The sequence below is a fragment of the Meleagris gallopavo genome, chromosome Z, assembly GCF_000146605.3.
Source record: "Meleagris gallopavo isolate NT-WF06-2002-E0010 breed Aviagen turkey brand Nicholas breeding stock chromosome Z, Turkey_5.1, whole genome shotgun sequence".
Lineage (NCBI taxonomy): Eukaryota > Metazoa > Chordata > Aves > Galliformes > Phasianidae > Meleagris > Meleagris gallopavo.
Window position 1 is genome coordinate 43,229,761 of NC_015041.2, and position 17,804 is coordinate 43,247,564.

The 17,804-nt window shown below is 37.0% G+C and overlaps 1 protein-coding gene across 1 annotated transcript in view; it reads left to right on the plus strand.

Annotated features, from left to right (window-relative positions):
• The window catches only part of EFNA5 (ephrin A5), a 231,342-nt gene that overhangs the window by 194,588 nt on the left and 18,950 nt on the right, over positions 1 to 17,804 (plus strand). The window contains exon 4 of the mRNA XM_031557423.1: positions 1,678 to 1,970. Coding sequence (XP_031413283.1) covers positions 1,678 to 1,970 — 293 coding nt within the window. The remainder of the gene's footprint in view (positions 1 to 1,677; positions 1,971 to 17,804) is intronic.

Genomic DNA, 17,804 nt, shown 5'->3' on the forward strand with positions numbered 1-17,804 from the left:
TCAAATGAATTTTTAAATAAAAAATGCAACCAAAATAAGACTTTCCTGTTCAGAACTAACAAGATATTCTTTTTCATTACATGTAAGAAATGGTGTACCGTTAACTGATACAGAGAATGGGCACTGATTTCAAAGCAATAAATTCTTTCAAGTGTGTTAAGACCGTATCTGTTTGTGTGGCAGGTTTTGGAAGCACTGAAGTACAAAAATATATTTTTTAACTAGTGATTTAGATAAATATGAATTTTCCTGAAAGCACTGTGGTTAAGAAGGACTTTTCCTTGTTTCAGAATGGAACTCTGAGTCAGTGCACTAGCTGAAATTATACAGATATATCATGCTTTGATGTGTGTTCAGTTTTTTTTCCCTTTAAAAAGCTATTTTATTGAGGCTAAATTATTGTAGGGATATGAAAAGGTATAGTTTGCTCTGAATTTATCCTTGGAGGGCGAGCAGATCATTGCTTTTTCTCTGAAATTAGATAGAAGGCTCCAGATGGCAGATTTCAGGCCCATCAGGTGTTTAAAATATGCCCCTCAGCTAAAAAGAAGTATTATAGTTAAATCTGTCATGGTCTTTTTATTGCTCTGTGGTACACTTGACAACTGCAGCCGCGAAAGAGGGAAGCTACAAGTAGCCCAGTTGGCCTGAGGTGGAGCAGGTCAGTGCTTGGTTTTCTTGGCGGCCTTGCAGTTTGATAGATGTACAGACCTGCTTTACGGAATCATTAAGTCCATCATGGCGTGAGCTCCCACGGAGGCAGTGAATTTGTTCCCATACTTTCTTCCAGACTCTGTGGCAGGCATTAGTGAAGTAAAGTAAGTGAAACAGAGGGGAGAAGAAGGACACCTTCCCTCCCAACAAAACAAAAATCCCATGCCTATGAAGACTCCTCAGTAATAGTAATAATAACGAAGTGCGTCTGGGCTGGTGTCTTGAGCTGCATTTCTCAGCTGGCACTTGTTCAGACCTGTCATGTAAGGCTGAGAGCTGATAATTCATATCCCAGAATCCTTTTATCTCAGTGGAGTGATGTCTCCAGTACGTGCACTTCTGCCAAAGGAGTTGCAGTGCTTTTCAAAAATCGGAAAAAAGCGAAAAAAGGCTTTCCTTTGCATCTTGACAAACTGCTGGTAATCATGAAGAATGTAAACCTGTTTCTGCACTTGCAGTAACTAGAAGTTCTCACAGTCAAGTCAGCTTTCAACACAGAGAAGACTGCTGCCTGATTCAGAAGAGGATAAACCTGGGTTGCTTATTTTTCTGCATAAGTAGATGTTTGTATAGGCACTGATCTGGGGAGGCTGATATAGTTCTAGCATCTTTGTTTCTTCTTGCATCTTTCTCCATTATTTTTTTTAATGAATAATCAAAGGGCAAATATTTCATTTAATCAATAAACCACAGGGAAAGATAGTATATAACTTGATGTGTCTTAGCAAAAGATTCACTTAATCATAGGAAAGACCAAAATCTTTATCTAGAATGTCATAGAACTGTAGTCCTGCATTAGCGGTCTCTGATAGCGCTGGTGAATTTTAAGAGGTAGATTTAAGAATGCATACGACTGGTGTGAAATGAAGTGTCATTATTGATGCCTCTTTCACAAAAACATTATCCTGCAACAAAGTCATTGTGCATTGACTGTGCTAATGTCTTAACTTTCTTTGGTTTCAGATTCCAGCAGGGTGACTACCACATTGATGTGTGCATCAATGACTACCTGGATGTATTCTGCCCTCACTATGAAGATTCAGTGCCAGAAGATAAGACCGAACGCTATGTTCTGTACATGGTGAACTTTGATGGCTACAGCTCCTGCGATCACATTTCCAAAGGGTTCAAGAGGTGGGAGTGCAATCGTCCACACTCTCCGAATGGACCACTGAAGTTCTCAGAAAAATTCCAACTCTTCACACCCTTCTCACTAGGATTTGAGTTCAGGCCAGGCCGGGAGTACTTCTACATCTGTGAGTATAGGAGATTTACCATTGTTGCTTAGCAGGTGCAAGAAACGCAGCTAGTTTTTCACCTATACTGTGTGGAAATGCAGAGGGCCAAACTGTATAATGCAGATGTTTTGCAGTGAATGCAGGCTTAAGTATCCCCAGATATATTAGCTAGGAATCTAGCTTGTGGAAATTAGATTAAATCACAGCTTCTTTTCTCACATGAAAAAGCACGTCAGCCTGTTCGCTGAACTGTGGCTAACTTTTAAAGCACAATGTGCTGCCACGTTTAGTGCACTATGCTGAAGTGGAGGAGGAGGCAAGAAGGGAAGGGTGGAAGCTTTCCCCATGTGAGTAAAAATAATTCTTTATGTGTATAATTCCTGGATTACTGCTTAGATTAAGTATTCTTTTCTTTGTAATGTTTATCATCCCTGAGAAGTGAGGCCTGTGTTGCTTGTGAGCAGTATAGCTGCTGATCGTAGCCAGCTGTTTTGTTGTATTGGCCAGCAATATTTGAAGTGGTGACTTCTGAAGGCAAGCCACCCTAGCACCAAACCTCACCTGTGGTTTCAGTCAATTCCCAGCCCGTGCAAGACACTGGGAACCCATCTGGCATGGGAGAGCAGCTGGGGTGAGCTGAGTGGTACCCTGGCCCCTCCCTGCAGTTACCACTGCTGCAGCTATCATATTTGATTGATCCTCCAACTAAGACCTTGTTTCAACAATTTGTTTCATACCTAAATCTTCCACTCGTTAATAAGCTTTGTCTGTTCCAGCAACATTTTTTGTAGGTTTTACTGTTCAGCTAGAGGTTTGAAAACTGTAGATCATAGTAGGTACCAATAAATACTGCCCTCATATGTGGTGTTGGCCACTTCTATCCCATTTCACCAGGGAAACTGAGTATGTATGATCCCTGTTTTTCAGCCTCATTTGTTCAGCTCTGAGATTTTTCTTTTCCCTTTCTAAATCTACAGAGAAATGTATTCCTGATGGAATTCACTCCCTTTTCTCCCAGCAAATAAAATCCTCTAATAAATAGCAGTTCACCATCAAAAGAACAATGTGTTAATCTTGTTCTGAAGCACAGTAATAATAATAATAACAGCAAACAGTAATATTGCTTACAGTTTAAAATATTTACATATTTAAAAAACTAAAATTTAATTTTAAATTATTATTATTTTTTTAATAAGGGTTAATATCAGGCTTATGAGGATAGTGTTTTAGGATAAATAAATCTGTACTGTTTGTGCCTGGTCTTACTCGAGTCATTTACAAAAAACATTCCCATTAACTTAAGCAGGAGTTTCAGGTTACTCAAAACCCTGATATTAGACTCCCTGTGATGCTGTATTCTTACGTATTTATTTGTTTGTTTTTAATTCAGTTCCTGATCATCATCATTAAAACAGGCATACAATTTAAGGAATGAAATGTCTTTACCATGGTGTAGCACAAGGATGACACCGATACCTACTAACATAAGAGAAGAAATAGGAATATGGGGAGGAAAAATGGGAAATCTCAACTTGATCTAACTAGCTAATAGATTCATTGTTAAGATAGACAAAACCCATTGAATTCTCAAGCAAGATATTATAATTCAAATACACTCAGGGCACTTATGCCTAGTTTTCCTTATTTCTGGTTAAATTCAATATTTCCCTAAAAATCATTACGCATATTCTCTAATGTTCATTTAACTGACTCATTTAACTGTCAAGGGTTCCCTTCAAAATAATTTTCCAGAATGGTTTAAAATATGAAGAGCTTTATGATATTCAACTGAGTTTAGATTGAGTTATTTTTTAATGAAGAGTAAAACAGCAAAAAAATTAGCAGCAAAGAGATATTTGTTTACTAGTATTTTATTGTCCTGGTAGTCACTGAAATTAATTAGTAGCCATATTTCCAAAAGACAGAAGTATTTTTTAAGTTGTAAGTATTTCTCCCCCCAGCCTTTGGACTGCTAAGGACAACACTGATGCAGCAGTTACAGGGGACAGAAAAGCATTAGAAGCAAATTTTTTCCAGGGAGAGTTGTCATGCTGGTATGTTTTTCTCCCGGCCTGTTCTGAAGAAACAAGATGTGAAACATTGTTCCTTATTTCTTCATCAGAATTGTCAGCAGGATGTAGTGCAGGCTACGGGGACTGCCTTTACTACTTCCCTATATCTGTATGATAAGGAAATCGCTTCTCAGCCAGTGAAGTTTCTTTCCTCACCGTATCTTAAACTTTCGCCCTCTCTGCTGGTGGAAAGAAGGCTCACCATATAACCTGCTGTGTTCTGCTAAAGGATACAAAAAAGTCATGTAGTCTAGATCTGTGGGAAGACAAAGTATTAAGTGGTTGGTTAGTTTTTTTAATGTAATTACTGTTTATTTGGTGTTTTCTAAGTCTTAGAATTTCACCTTTTAAGGTAGCATGTCTCTATTTTCCTTTCTTTCCAGAAATGCAATAATTTAAAAACAGTGACAGGCTCTTTTCTGAACTGCTGGTTTCTGAAAATGCCACTTTCCTTTCTTAAGCCATACTTTCATGTATTGCATATATGAACTTGAATCTCACTTCTTTACATGGTTATTCCAGGAAAATACAATGCCAGAAATATCTAGCTTTCTGATTTCAAATTCCTATTGAAGAAGTGAATTCTGCATTGCAGGCATGCAGTCAACAAGTACTGATCAAGTTTATTTTTGATAGAAGAAGAAAAGTTTATTAAATGTTCAGAGTGAAAATAATTTTTATTTAATTAGGTATTGTGTAGTGGGGAAAAGTAAATAATAAATTGTGACCAGAAGTCTCAGTTTTTCATAGTTCTTAGCGTGCAGTCACCTGAGGTTATTGTATATTGGCCTGAGAACAGACAAAAAAAGTATTACTGTAGCAGATGTCACTAAAATATACAAAAACTAAACACTTGGTGATGTAAATGTCATTTTCGTGCCCATTGGAATGGAAAGAAGTTTGAGTTTGAAAGATATGTTAAGAGCTTTTAGTGTGCAAGGGCAGATGGACACAAAAAGAAACAATGGTAAAAAAGATAATGAAATGTATGATATTATATAATTAAAAGTGAGGGTATTGTTTTCATTACTTAATTATAAGTATTTTATTTTTTTAATGCAGTATATATGAAATAAAATATCAGTAATAGCTTAGCAATTACACAATCAGAGCTAATAAAATGAAAAGATGAAGACACGTATATAACCAGACTAAGTACTGACTAATACAGAATCTTGACAGCAGTTTTCAAACCAAGCTCTTCTCCTGATTGAAGTTGGTTCACATTGTTTTTTCTTTGAGAGTAATGTATCTCAGTGTCAGAAGCTGTACTAATATTAAGGTGTAGCATTTGATTCCTTTTTGACACCAGCCCAGTTATTCCATCACAAAATTCAGTAATTGACATGTTTTCTTTCTTCACAAATCTATGCTATTCTTATTACCTCCAAATTTTTGCATGTATTGTTTACTCAGTAATTTGATCATTGTGACTACTGTCAATTGTATATACTTGCGCACTTTTCATAGAGAGACCAGATGTCTTTATTGGTCTTCAGTCCTGCTGCCACAAGATTTTGAAGGATTTTGCTAGCTGTTAGCACGCTTTACATGCAACTTATCCAAATGCACCTTATGTGGTTCTTTCCCCATACTTTCTGAGGAATACAGCTCTTTCATCTTTTAACGATCTTCTTGTCTTATCTGTTGTTTTTGTTGTTGTTGTTGTTTTTTAAATCTTTTCAGTTAGTGTTTCTTTTTAGTTTTATGTCATTTATTTTTATGAAGCTTTTGATTGCTGGTTCAGGAAGCATTTGTTGTAATGATGTGCTCCTGATCACAACATGATAGCGTGCTCATATGATTTGAATTTAATTATGGTTATAAACCTTTTTTAATAGATCTTAAACTTGTGATTAAATCAAGAATTGAGTTTGTGAGGTTTTTAGAGTTTTTAAATACAGGGTTTTTTTTTGTTTGTTTTTGTTGGTTTTTGTTTTGTTTTGTTTTTTTAAATCCAGCTCTCCTGTATCCTTTTCCCCAGAGATACATTTCTGGGAAAACTGTTTTTAATTTGATCCTTGATTTTTCTTAAAATTTGCCTTTGTTCACCATTGTCTTTGTTCCTCTGCATTAGTTTCTTATTATCTTGAAATTCCTGACTCATCTCCCCTGAGGGCTTTTATTCAAATGACATTCCACATTGATGGTCTCTGCTTTTTCTTGGGAAGAGAATTCTCAGAATTTCAAATATAAAATTATGCATCTTCAGTTCCATTTCTGTGACTGGAAGGTGTCCCCAGCACATTACAAAAACCGAGACTGTTTGAGTCCTCATTTTTCACCAACAGCTGCCTGGTAGCTGGACCATCTCACTGCAACCACCTGCATATCTCTGGCAGCTTCTGTGACTCAGAAGATACGAAAGATAAAGATGTAGCAAATAAGAGTGTTTATTATACTCCGGTTCCCTTTATCTTATTTCTGCCTGTTAGCTGAGTAGTTGTTTAATGGTAATAAGGTCTGTGGTTGAGCTTTTGTTGAGGCAATAGCAGTATCTTACATTCAGCTTTTTCTCTTCTCTCTTCTGTCATGTTTGGAGAGTATGTTTAGTGTTTATTTGCCTTTTGTTTCAAAGCTTATTATTTCAGAGTTATTTTAAAGTTCCTACCATTACGTTACATAACTTCTATTCTCTGCACCTGAGATGTTTTTGGTAGGATCTGTACTGACACATTTTCTCTAGGTGGCACCAACTGAATTCCTGGAGAGGGAGAAGAGCCTGGAGCTGTCACTGCCTGGTGGTGGTGGTAGTTGTGGTAGGGATTTTTGGTTATTAAAAATAATTATGTACAAAATTTAGAAGGCTACTTCAAAGTGAGGAATTTTATGTGTGCCTAATGCATACCAGGAGTTAGCAAAGGAAAGGCACTGACCACTTTTAATAGAAATTAATACACTTCTTAAAACTTTCTGTGACTAGGAACCTGGAATAGCTTCCGATTGCCATCCTAGCAAACTCTACGCTACAAAATGCTATTTTTCAACACAGTCACCGCCATTAGCTATGCATTTTCACCACTGATGAACGTGAGCCTGCATGCTACGCTCAAAAATCATCAGCGGCGGAGGTGACCCAGTGTCACCACTGCTGAAATGCACCATCCACCACCTCAGTCGGCACACATCCATTCTTTGATCTCCATAAACACTCAGCAAGCATTAGTGAACATCAGTGGAATTTTTTTCCGCAGGGAGGAATTCATTATATTCCCTTGTTTCGTATACACTTCCATATAAGACACCATCTTGTCAGACTGCCTCTCTGCTGCCATCTGTCACACAGCAACAGAACGTATTGGAATATTGGTGGGAAGGTTTCACTTCTGGTGCCATACCACCAACATCTGCCACTGATGTCAGAAGCCAACAGAATAAAATAGGAGGTGCTACTTTCTGAGCAGCCCTTGTAATTGCTAGATTATGGATTTCCAGTGCAAGTTTTCTTTACACAGTCTTTGGCTAAATCTCTTTTTGAGTTCTTGAGCAATACCCACGGACAAAACTTGTCTATCTATACTTAAAAAACAGGCTATTTTGCTTTTCAGTTGAGTACAGTCTGGAAAGGTAGCTGTTAATTGTAAGAAAAAGTACCGAATTGTTAGGGGTGGTATGGGCTATGGTCATAAGGGTTTTTTTTGTTGGTAGGGATGTTTTCTGTTTGTTGTATTCGTTGGTGGTGTTTTTTAGTTTTATTTTTGTTATTGCTGTCTTCCCTCATGTTAATAATATATAGACTATTACAAGCTTGGTTTGGGATATTTGTTTTCTCTTTGAATCTGTAATTCCTAGCACTCAGAGTCTAAAATTTGACTTTGGGCAAAGTTTGGACTTCAGTATTAGAAAGTACTGATTTGTCAGCTCTAGTGAAATGAGTAGAGCAGATTTATGGTGGATCTTGGCATGCTGTACTTAGCTTACATTGGAGGCAGCAGAGTCACTGTAGTTACTCCATAGGCTAAACTTTTATTAAAAATTGTTTCTACCAGTGTCAGTGGTTGGCTTAAGTAGTGGATATTTTGCTTTCAATGCGAAAACTGGATTTGCCTTTCAGTGAGTGTCTTCAGTTCAACAGGTTCCAGAGGTGTTAGTTAATGTGGGTACTGCTGGTCTTTGCATTTTTCATTTCTTTTTGAATACTCAAGGTCTGAAGATCCCTTCTGGAACTCTCTCTCCAAACAGCCAATTTTGCACCAAAAGATAGTAAATGAAGGTTAACTAAAGAATGTTGTTCAGGGATGCTGAAGGATTTACAAACATTTTTAATGTGTTAATTGCACTTTTCTTTTGGGAGAAACGTTGTTTATTGTGAGGCCCCTCATTAACCTTTCAATCAAGATCTGATCATTGTAAACACTGATTCTATTTTGACAGCAGTGGGCTCAGATATGCACTCTACTATGAATCCTGCTTTGATAGTTGCTTTACCAGAATCATTCAAGATGTTCTGAATGAAATCAAAGCAATTGAAAGGGTTTGATAAATGTGTACTTTAAAAAATATTTTTGTGTGATAACATTAGACAGACGAGGAAGGTGACCTTAAAGGGGGAATTCATGCTTAGCCTAGTGTGTAGATTAAAGGACTGGCTTCTTTTAGAAAGCATCAGAAGAATTAAGTGCTGGTCCTGTTAAAAAGAAAGCAGAAACAATCGCTAGAGTCTAATAGATTTTGACGTTGGTAGTGTTGTTAAAATCCTCAAAGGGAGCGTTAAAAGCTGTTGAATAATTTGAGTCTCAGGAGAAATCCATATAGGAAAATGAACAGAGAACTTGTGGAGGTGCTGGTCTCTATTGTTTGAATTTTTCAAAGGCAATAAATGTCTTTCAGATAACAAGTTGAAAGAAGATGATTTGGATTCATGTTCTTCAAAAATTCAAGTGCCATTAAGAACATGATAGCAGCATAAATATAATAGAAGGGGAGGATACATTTGTATCCTCCATATCATGGATTTGTAAATTTGAAAGCTGTCTTATGGGCATACATACTTTATAAGGACTTAACCCCTGCATGAAGACAAGTGACTTATGTTGTTTTCTACAGAAATACAGATAGTGGACATTAGAAGAATGAGGGAATACGTCCAGCCAGAAGGGGTGAGGGGCAAGTTTTTTATTCCCTTGTCCTTTTTTTCTTCTTATCTAATTTACTGGAAGATAATTAGTTTATTTTGTAGGAAAATAAAAGCATGCATTGGACATAGATATGTGATTATCAAATCACAAAGGTTAAGAAAGTAGATTGAAAAGACCTCAGACGAAAGATCTCCAAGGAGCATTAAGAACTTGATAAGGATCTACATGACTCATCTACCTGAGAGGAAATGGTGACTAAATGTTTCATTCTGATGCCTATGGATTAGACTATTTTCAACATTTGCAGCTCTTGTAAAAATCCCATTGCAACTTCCTGTCTAGTATGCCAATCCAGAGTTCTGCTAGAAGTACAACTGAGTGAATTGCACACAGCCCTTTCAGTCTTTTGCGCAGATGGGCTGTTCATCATTTCTTGCTTTAAATCAGTTTTGATGTTCAACAGCTATGAATTCATGTCTCAGAGGTGGCTGCACTTCAGTGGTAGGTGAGGCTCTTTTGCAGTGGTACTCCACTACTATGTTATGAGATTAATAAGGTGAAGCATGTAGATTCCTTGGATGAAAGAACTCACAGAAGTGGAGAGTTATTAATTATTATCTGAAGACTTATAACTCTGTAACTGTTCTAATTTGATTTCTGAGCAAACTGAAACCTGTTTAATGAGCTGTTGTATTGGAAGTATGCATTTTGTAACATGGAGCAGATGCCAGCAGAAATGGAAATAACGTACCAGTGACATTTGGAATAACAGCGTTGTACTTCATTGCCTCCATGTCATCAGCATGTTAGTCTTCCTGTTCCTCAGACTAACTCACCAAGGCAGCACTTTCTCTGCCCGCACAGTCTCCGTCATGATACAAATTGAGTATATGGTGTCTGCAATTGGTAGACCAAAACAAAGTTCCCTCACTGAACAAATGCTTGAGCATTCTGAGCACTTGGCTGATGTCTTTGTTTCATAAGTATTCAACAGTGAACTCCGTATTTTCATAATTACTTAGATTTAAAACAAACAAATTTGTTTCTAAAACTAAACTATCACTCTGAAATTAGAGGAAGCTATAAAATAGAATATTGTGGAATTCTCTTTTTTTTTTTCTATTGATTTCCTTGTAATAAAAACTTTTTAGACAAGGTGGGCATGCTTCTAAGCTCAAAATGACCACAAGCATTAATACTGTCGTGTGCCAAGGTGCATAGCAAGTCAACATAAACTATGTAGAGTAAGATCATTTCCTTTAAACAGAGTATTCAAAAATGCTCAGAGTTGCTATATTCTTTAAATAAATACAATAAAATCAGAAAGTTTTTTTCTTTCAGACTTCCAAATGTTTCCACTTTCCCTCAGGACAGTAGTAGGTCATCCTGAGATCTATATACTTCACCAAATGAGATTTTTACTGCCTCTGAAATCTCCCTGGCCTCCCCTTTACATCACGGATATTTAATATTTAAAGAATTAAGTAGTATAACCAGCTAGATACAGCCCTGCTTTAGGGAATTAAGAATGGCTTGAAGGTGTATCAGAATCTCATTCTGCCATATCTCTATGCACAAAAGTAACCAAGCTCCTCATGATGGATATGGGGAATAACGTTACTGTTGCTGATCTTCTGGGGGTGAAATGATCTTAATTATTTGAAGGGTAATCATAATGGCAGTATATTAATCAATTTAAAGAGCCCTGACAATTCAGTCCTAATGGTGTTCAGAATGTGTTCAGGGAAAAATATACTAGAATGGCTTAACTTACATTATGTTTTAAGATTCTAGATGGAGATACTGTGAAGTTAGCAGCTTGAATTTCCTCTTGCGTGTTTTTTGGACAAATTTGTTTTTAGTAACATTGGATCTTCTTCCTATATTGAGATGCCTATGTCATTAAAAATTACATGAGGACTACTTCTCTCAAATATTTTAGCATTTTGTTGGAAATGTTTAATTATGAACTGTGCAGCTCTACTATTTCATACCATACAGCTCTGTATTGAGAATGAAGTCAGCATCCCTAGCAGGAGCTGCAGTAGGGCTTGCTATCTGTAGATACCTGAATGTATTTGTGATGGAGAGAACTTAAGCAGAAATACAGCAGCCTCAGGCTAAAAAAGACATTGTGTCATTCTTAGCATCCTGGAGACTGTGAGAGAATACAGCCTCTTCTCTTGAAGAGGGCTTAGCATTAATATCTCTTTGCTTCTGCCTGGTGATGCACAAAAAAGTCATGAACTTGTTTTTCCGCAGCTCTTTCTCAGGTGTAAGATTCTTGGAATTATATATGCAGTTCTTATCAGTGTTTTAAGGAGGTGTGATCTGACTTAGGTCCTTTCTGCAAACAGCTTCAATAGGTTGAAGGGAGAAGTCATGTAGTAAAAGCTCCACTGATCCCTCAGCAAGGTAGAAAATACATTTGTTCCTCAGAGAGAAATGCAGAAGCAAAGCACAGATTTATTCACATATAAATAAGCTATGCTCCAGTGAAAATCATGACGGTAGTTCAAATGTAAGCTTGGTAGCAACTGCTTAGCACTTTCTTTTACTATATTTTGCAAGATATTTTGCAAGATATTTAATTTGTTACGTTAGCACTGGAATACAAATTACAGTATTATTGGAGTTACATGCGAATCATCATGTAAGAACACACGTAAGTAAATTTGTAAGAAAAAAAATACTAGTACCTTGACTAGTTGTCTGAAAGTTCTAAACATCGATATGATTTATGTTTCACCATTCATAGTACTGTAGCTTCTATCTCGGTTTCACCGGAGCAATCTGCATACTCACAACACTGCCTCTGAGGAGCACGGTGTCTGCATGATAAGTACTTAACAGTCTGCTGCAGTGTGCCCACCAACCAGCCCGTGCTCTTTGCTGCAGTACCGAGTTTCAAATGGAAAACTTGCTGCAACATTTAAAAACATGCTGATGTTTAAGCAGTAGACAAAGCAGCTGCCTCATAGCCTCAGAGTTTACTGCAGCCGGCTCCTGTGTCTTTAGAAAATGTGCTTCTTCCAGTTTACAGTGAGAGGGCTTTAGGTAGCTTTCACTGTTGACCCTTTTCCCTCAGCCCAAGCAGAATGGTTAGAAATGATTGCTAGAGATAGGGTTTGTCATCTGTAGCACTACACCTGTGGAAGCTTTGCTGAGAATGTGCAGCAGACCAATAGCATTCTGTTCACAGTCCCACTTGAAATACTCAGTGGCAGCTCAGGCAAAACTGTGTAAATTAGTCACTGTCACGTTTAGGCATTAAAAGTGGAATTAGTAATTTATATTAATCACAAATGTTTCTGCAGATTTTATTAACAAGCAGATTGGCTGCCAAAGTGCTCTCTGGAAAACATTTTTTTTCTCCTTAGTGCTATGCAGAACAAAACAGTTATTATGGGCATTTAGATAAAGATTAACGGTTTCAGCAATTCATTTGAGGAAAACCGTATTTTACTATACATTCCACTTCAGCACAGACCGTCACTGCCAGCATGATTTGTTGCCTGCTTGATAAAATTATACAGTGGAGACACAAGACAGTGTAATTCATTTTAAAAGTAGAAACAGGTTAATCAACAAAGCTGAATGAGGTTAAAAAATAAGCCAAAGCCAGACACATCTCTTAATTTTTTGGCAAGTCCAAATATCTGATATGAGAAATGAGGTGGCCATCATACTTCATTCTGGCACTTTTTAGTTCACTTTCTGTTCATATTTCCTTCTTTCTTTACCCACACTGTGCTTCTAATTTCTTCAAGATGGCTTCATGTGCCCTGTCTAGATCTCCAAGGGAGAGTAGTCTAAGTGACCATTTAATATTCTGTATATATGCAAGTAGTCCTGTGGAACACGGTATGAGCAGTCCCTGAACTCAGTACAGGGTGTAAAGAAATGACTAGAATGATAAGAAAGAGGTCAAACTGAATATTGCAAGTTTAAAAGAAATGCAGGGCGAACTGCCAACATGACCTTCGCTCTTCCACATGTTTTGTACAGACAAAATCAATTTCCTAGCATACTGCTTTTTGAGTTTATCATATTCCAAGGAACTAAAGAACAGACGTGCTGTATTTTATTCTGTTATGACCAGTTTTTTTTTTCTTCCACTTTTACATTTTAAGATGATAGAAAATGAAGGAAATCAAAACACAAGTTTGTTACAAAGAAGACAAACAAGGGCTGAAGGAGGAAAAACCTCATTACAGAGAGATTAGAAAATTAATTGATCGGTGGCTCTGACAGTTCCCATTGGATGTCTAAGGATCCTGTAAAAAGAAAGTACAGTCTCAAACATAACATTTCTTCCTATTATTTCTTTCAGAGGCTCCTCTGAAGCATCATTAGGTTCCAATTATTTTCAGTGAAATATTTCACAAGAAAAGGGCATGATAAAATCAGTAGAGGTAGTGTTGTTCTCTGGAGAATCTTACTATGGCTATTACTCCAGCAGTAATAGAGGCAGCTTCTCTTTTGAATCAACCTTGGAAGGTTTTGGCAGGGTTGATTTTTGTCTCATTGCGGTTTTGGAACTCCTGTGACACTGAATTTAACGTGCTCCCTTCTTCCCTCAAAATTATCATGATTGAGCTGATGCATTCCATGGGGTCTGAGGACTTGATCAGATCTGTGGCTTAATATAAACGTATGCAAAACTTGCAGTGAATTTATTCTGAAAAATTTGATTTTTCTAGGTCCTAGTGTTTGTGTAGAAGACTGTTCTTTCAAGAAAACCAAAATGTTTGCTGCAGTGTTTACTTTTCCACTTACTGACCTTTTCTTCCTGTACTTCTCATGTATTTCTTTAGCAATTGTATCTATGTGGGATGCGTGCTTTTATATGTACACACATACACAGATCATATATACAAACAATAATACAAAAAGTTCTATTACTTAAACTTCTATAAAAAGTAATACTTTTATGTTGAAAGCTCTAGCTATTGAGATTATTAAAAAAAAACCTAATTTTGTCAATTCAAATAATTTTAGTTTTGCTGTAAAATCAATTTTTTATTATACAAAATGTCAGTGAAGTACCTCCTGTGCATAGTATTATACTCACTAGATTATCATTCTCTTCAATGGACTGAGTTGTCCAATTGTTCTGTCTTGTCCTCTGTGAACATAATCATGCTACTAGCACTGCATGTGTCTCGCTCTTCATAAAATGAAAATGTGGTTAAATATAAATTCTGTTTTAGTTGAGAGAGATGATTATTTGCCATGCTGTTCAGGGTAGAGATGCAACTATCGTCCCTTTACTTTCCCCTCCCTGCTGTGCACGGTTCCTCTATTTTCTGTTAAATGGATGTGCATTAGAGGATTTACATTCCCACTGAAATCTTAACTGTTGAAGAAAATGGCAGAACGAGCCATTCTTCACAAATGTGCTCCAGATTTCATGTGGAAATATGCGAGCTTTTTAGAAAAGAAGCATTTTGGTTTGCAACCAAAATCCTTTGGATGCAAAATACTCTTACGAAATGTTCGTTTTCACTGGAGTTTCTCCAAACTATATGTCATCCCATATTATTGTTGCCTTCTTCACGGAGCGAGGATAATGCCTTTTCAAGTAGCTTTGCAGTTACCTGGTACCTAATTCTATGGAATGGTCCACACTTACTTTGAGGGGTGTTTTGAGCCTGCTGTTAACTCTCAGACAGTTGAACTTCTCTCTGCCCTGCCAAAACTCACTGATGCTTCTCATAAGAAAAGAATAGCATTGTTGCTATCCAAATTATTGAATATCTTACAGGTTTTACAGAGATGTACCATTTGTACTGTTCGTACATTCCACAAAGTGCCTGTGTACATCACTTTGTACTGTGTGCTAATATGTACGTATAAATCTGTACTGCACCCTTATAAATACGAGGTGAAATTAAAAGCAAGCATACATTTATGAAGAAGTCAGCATTATAAACCATGCACAAATAAAACAGCAACAGGAAGTCCCATGAAATTGGCCTAGCTTCTGCAACTGAATGTTAGGATGAAGAAAAAAGATACTAAAATAGCAATTTTCTGTGAGGGTTGAAAAAGAATAGTAAAAGTAACTTCTTTTCCTTTGCTATTTCATTAAAAAATAATAATAATAAAAAAGTGGGTTTTTTTTGTTACACACTGATGTTTTTGTTTCAGATTAGAAATATTAAGTCAAGACTGTGCATACATTGAATGCTGAAATGGATTCATTTGACTTACCTTAACTGGACTTTCAAAAAAAGAAAAAAAAATGTGCCAGCTGTATACACAGATTACTTGATCATTGTGATCTTTTTTGACATAAACCTCTGTGAAAGTGACATCGATTTCAGTGCATCTGTGTTTGAATTGAATCTTTATATAGGCTTTAAGGGACCGACCTGAAGTACACCTGAACACACACATTTTCAGAAATGGAAAAAAAAGCCTGAAAACAGAGTAGAAACAATACATGTAATTTGCTCTATGAAAATTGCACATATTTCTTCAATACCCTTCTGCCTTGATCCCAGTCCAAAAGGAGGTAAAATAAACAGGTTGTGTATTACCGGCCATATGTCAGAAGTGCTTAGCATTCCCAATTAGAGTCATAATTTTAGTAGTACTTAGCTGTCACTTAGGTATCCAAATAGTTGGCTAGATTTCTAAAATGCCTTGCACGTGAAGCATTGTGTTCTCTGGAGTATGTATTTTCTGCTGTGGATTGTAACACCTTGAAATCCCATCAGTTGGCTTTTTTGAATTGTATGTTCTAACAGGTTTATTTTTTACTTATCTGTTTTTTTGCTTACTTGTTTTTTTTGTTGGTTTTTTTAATGCACAAATGGAAAATTCTTATCAACATAAACTCCATTTCTCCTCTACTATAATCGTGATCTAAGATTGTCTGGTATTGTTAGCTATTCCTTCCTTTTAAAGCAAAGAGCAACTGTTGGCTTAGGAACACATTAAAGAGTGATTGTAGTGTTAATGTCAATGGAAACTGACTTGAAAGTGCCAGGTTTCTCTTACATTTAACTATTGCTTTAAAAAGCTGTATCTAAAGAGCGAGAGTATCTCTAGACATGGTAATGCTTTAATTGAGCAGAAGCAGTCTCGATGGGGCGATAAATAAGGGGGATTGCCAGAGTACTGGGTTGTCCTGGGCTTTTTATTGGGTGTCGCTGTGCTCCTCACAGGTATGAGAGCAGAACCTCTGTTCTCCCTTGGGCTGCATAAGCTGTTGTTGAAACCAATAGATGTACGTATGGACTCCACTCTTTTGCAGCAAAGAGAAGCAGGAACATCTAGAGTATCTGTCACATCTCTTACTATCAGAATAATAGTGGCTGTTGGGCCTGGGCTGCTTTCCCTTGGTACAGTGCTATTTGACATCTCAGTGGTGGTCTTTCCTGTCACAATTTCATCATATGTTGTGTAGTGTATCCACACATTAAGCTGATGGCATTCATTTTTTCATTTTTAATTTTCTTTTTTTTTCTGCAAACTTACAGATTGGTCTTTTATCAGCAGTCATGTATGCAGTGTGAAAATTGTAAAGTACTGTTAAAGAAACATCTCAATCGAGAGCTGCTAATCAATGTGACCTGTGGATACAACCATATAAACCTCCTTTCTTCCCAAGAAAACGCACACACTTATTTTAATTCAAGCTGGTGGAGAGTTGTCTTTACAAACACCAGCACCTTTCACTGGAGGTGACTCCCACATGTCACTGCTTAGGTCTGGGCTGAAAGGCAGACCTAATGAAGGAGCTTTCCAGCCCTTGGTACAGCTGTGGCTCTTGCTCTCCCTGCTGTGCTGCATAGCACACTGGCCATTTGTTGGCAAGTTCATATTTCATACGGCAGGGAATTGAAATGATTGAGCAGACAGGAGAAGAGTTTTATTTGCAGTAGCCTCGGTATCCCTAGACTCTGATTTGGCATAAAACATCTGCTTCATGATCTGTTTCAAGGCCAGTTCCCTTCCGCCAACAAAGGTTACGACTTCAGGCAAGCTGTGCCTTTGCTGGCAGGGGAAGATTTGCCTGAAGACTTCATTTAGTCAGAATCAAAGCATCCTGCCACAGAAATCCTTTTTTCAATTACTGTGGAAAAGGCAGCCAGACGGTAAATGTATTAACATATTAAATAGTAAGTAAAGAGGAGGCTGCTGACTTCTGCTGCATGGGTTTTTGTAAAAAGTTGATTTAAACAATGTCTGTGTATATGTGTGTACGCATGGCTTGGAATAAACATCCACTATTATTCTGATAGTAAGAGATGTGACAGATACTCTAGATGTTCCTGCTTCTCTCTGCTGCAAAAGAGTGGAGTCTGTACGTATGTCTACTGATTTCAACAACAGCTTATGCATATTTTCAATTTGCAGAGTTAATTGGTGTAATATTGATGCAGCTTCTGTTGAAGTCCTAGGAAATAGGCCGACAATGCAGTATTTCTGATAAATTGATGCATTTCATCTTCTTTGTATTCATGGTAGGGATTTTATTTATTTGTTTATTTATTTTTGTCTCCTACCAAAAGTCAATTTTTGAATGACTGATAAAGATTTTTTTGTAGGAGTGTAATCTTGATCCATGCTGACACAATCAGAAAACAAATCCATGTTCCTTCTTGCAATAACAAAGTTAGCTTCAACCTTCATTAGAATGAGTAGCATATTTATCATCTTCATGTGCTTCACTGCCATTGATACACAGT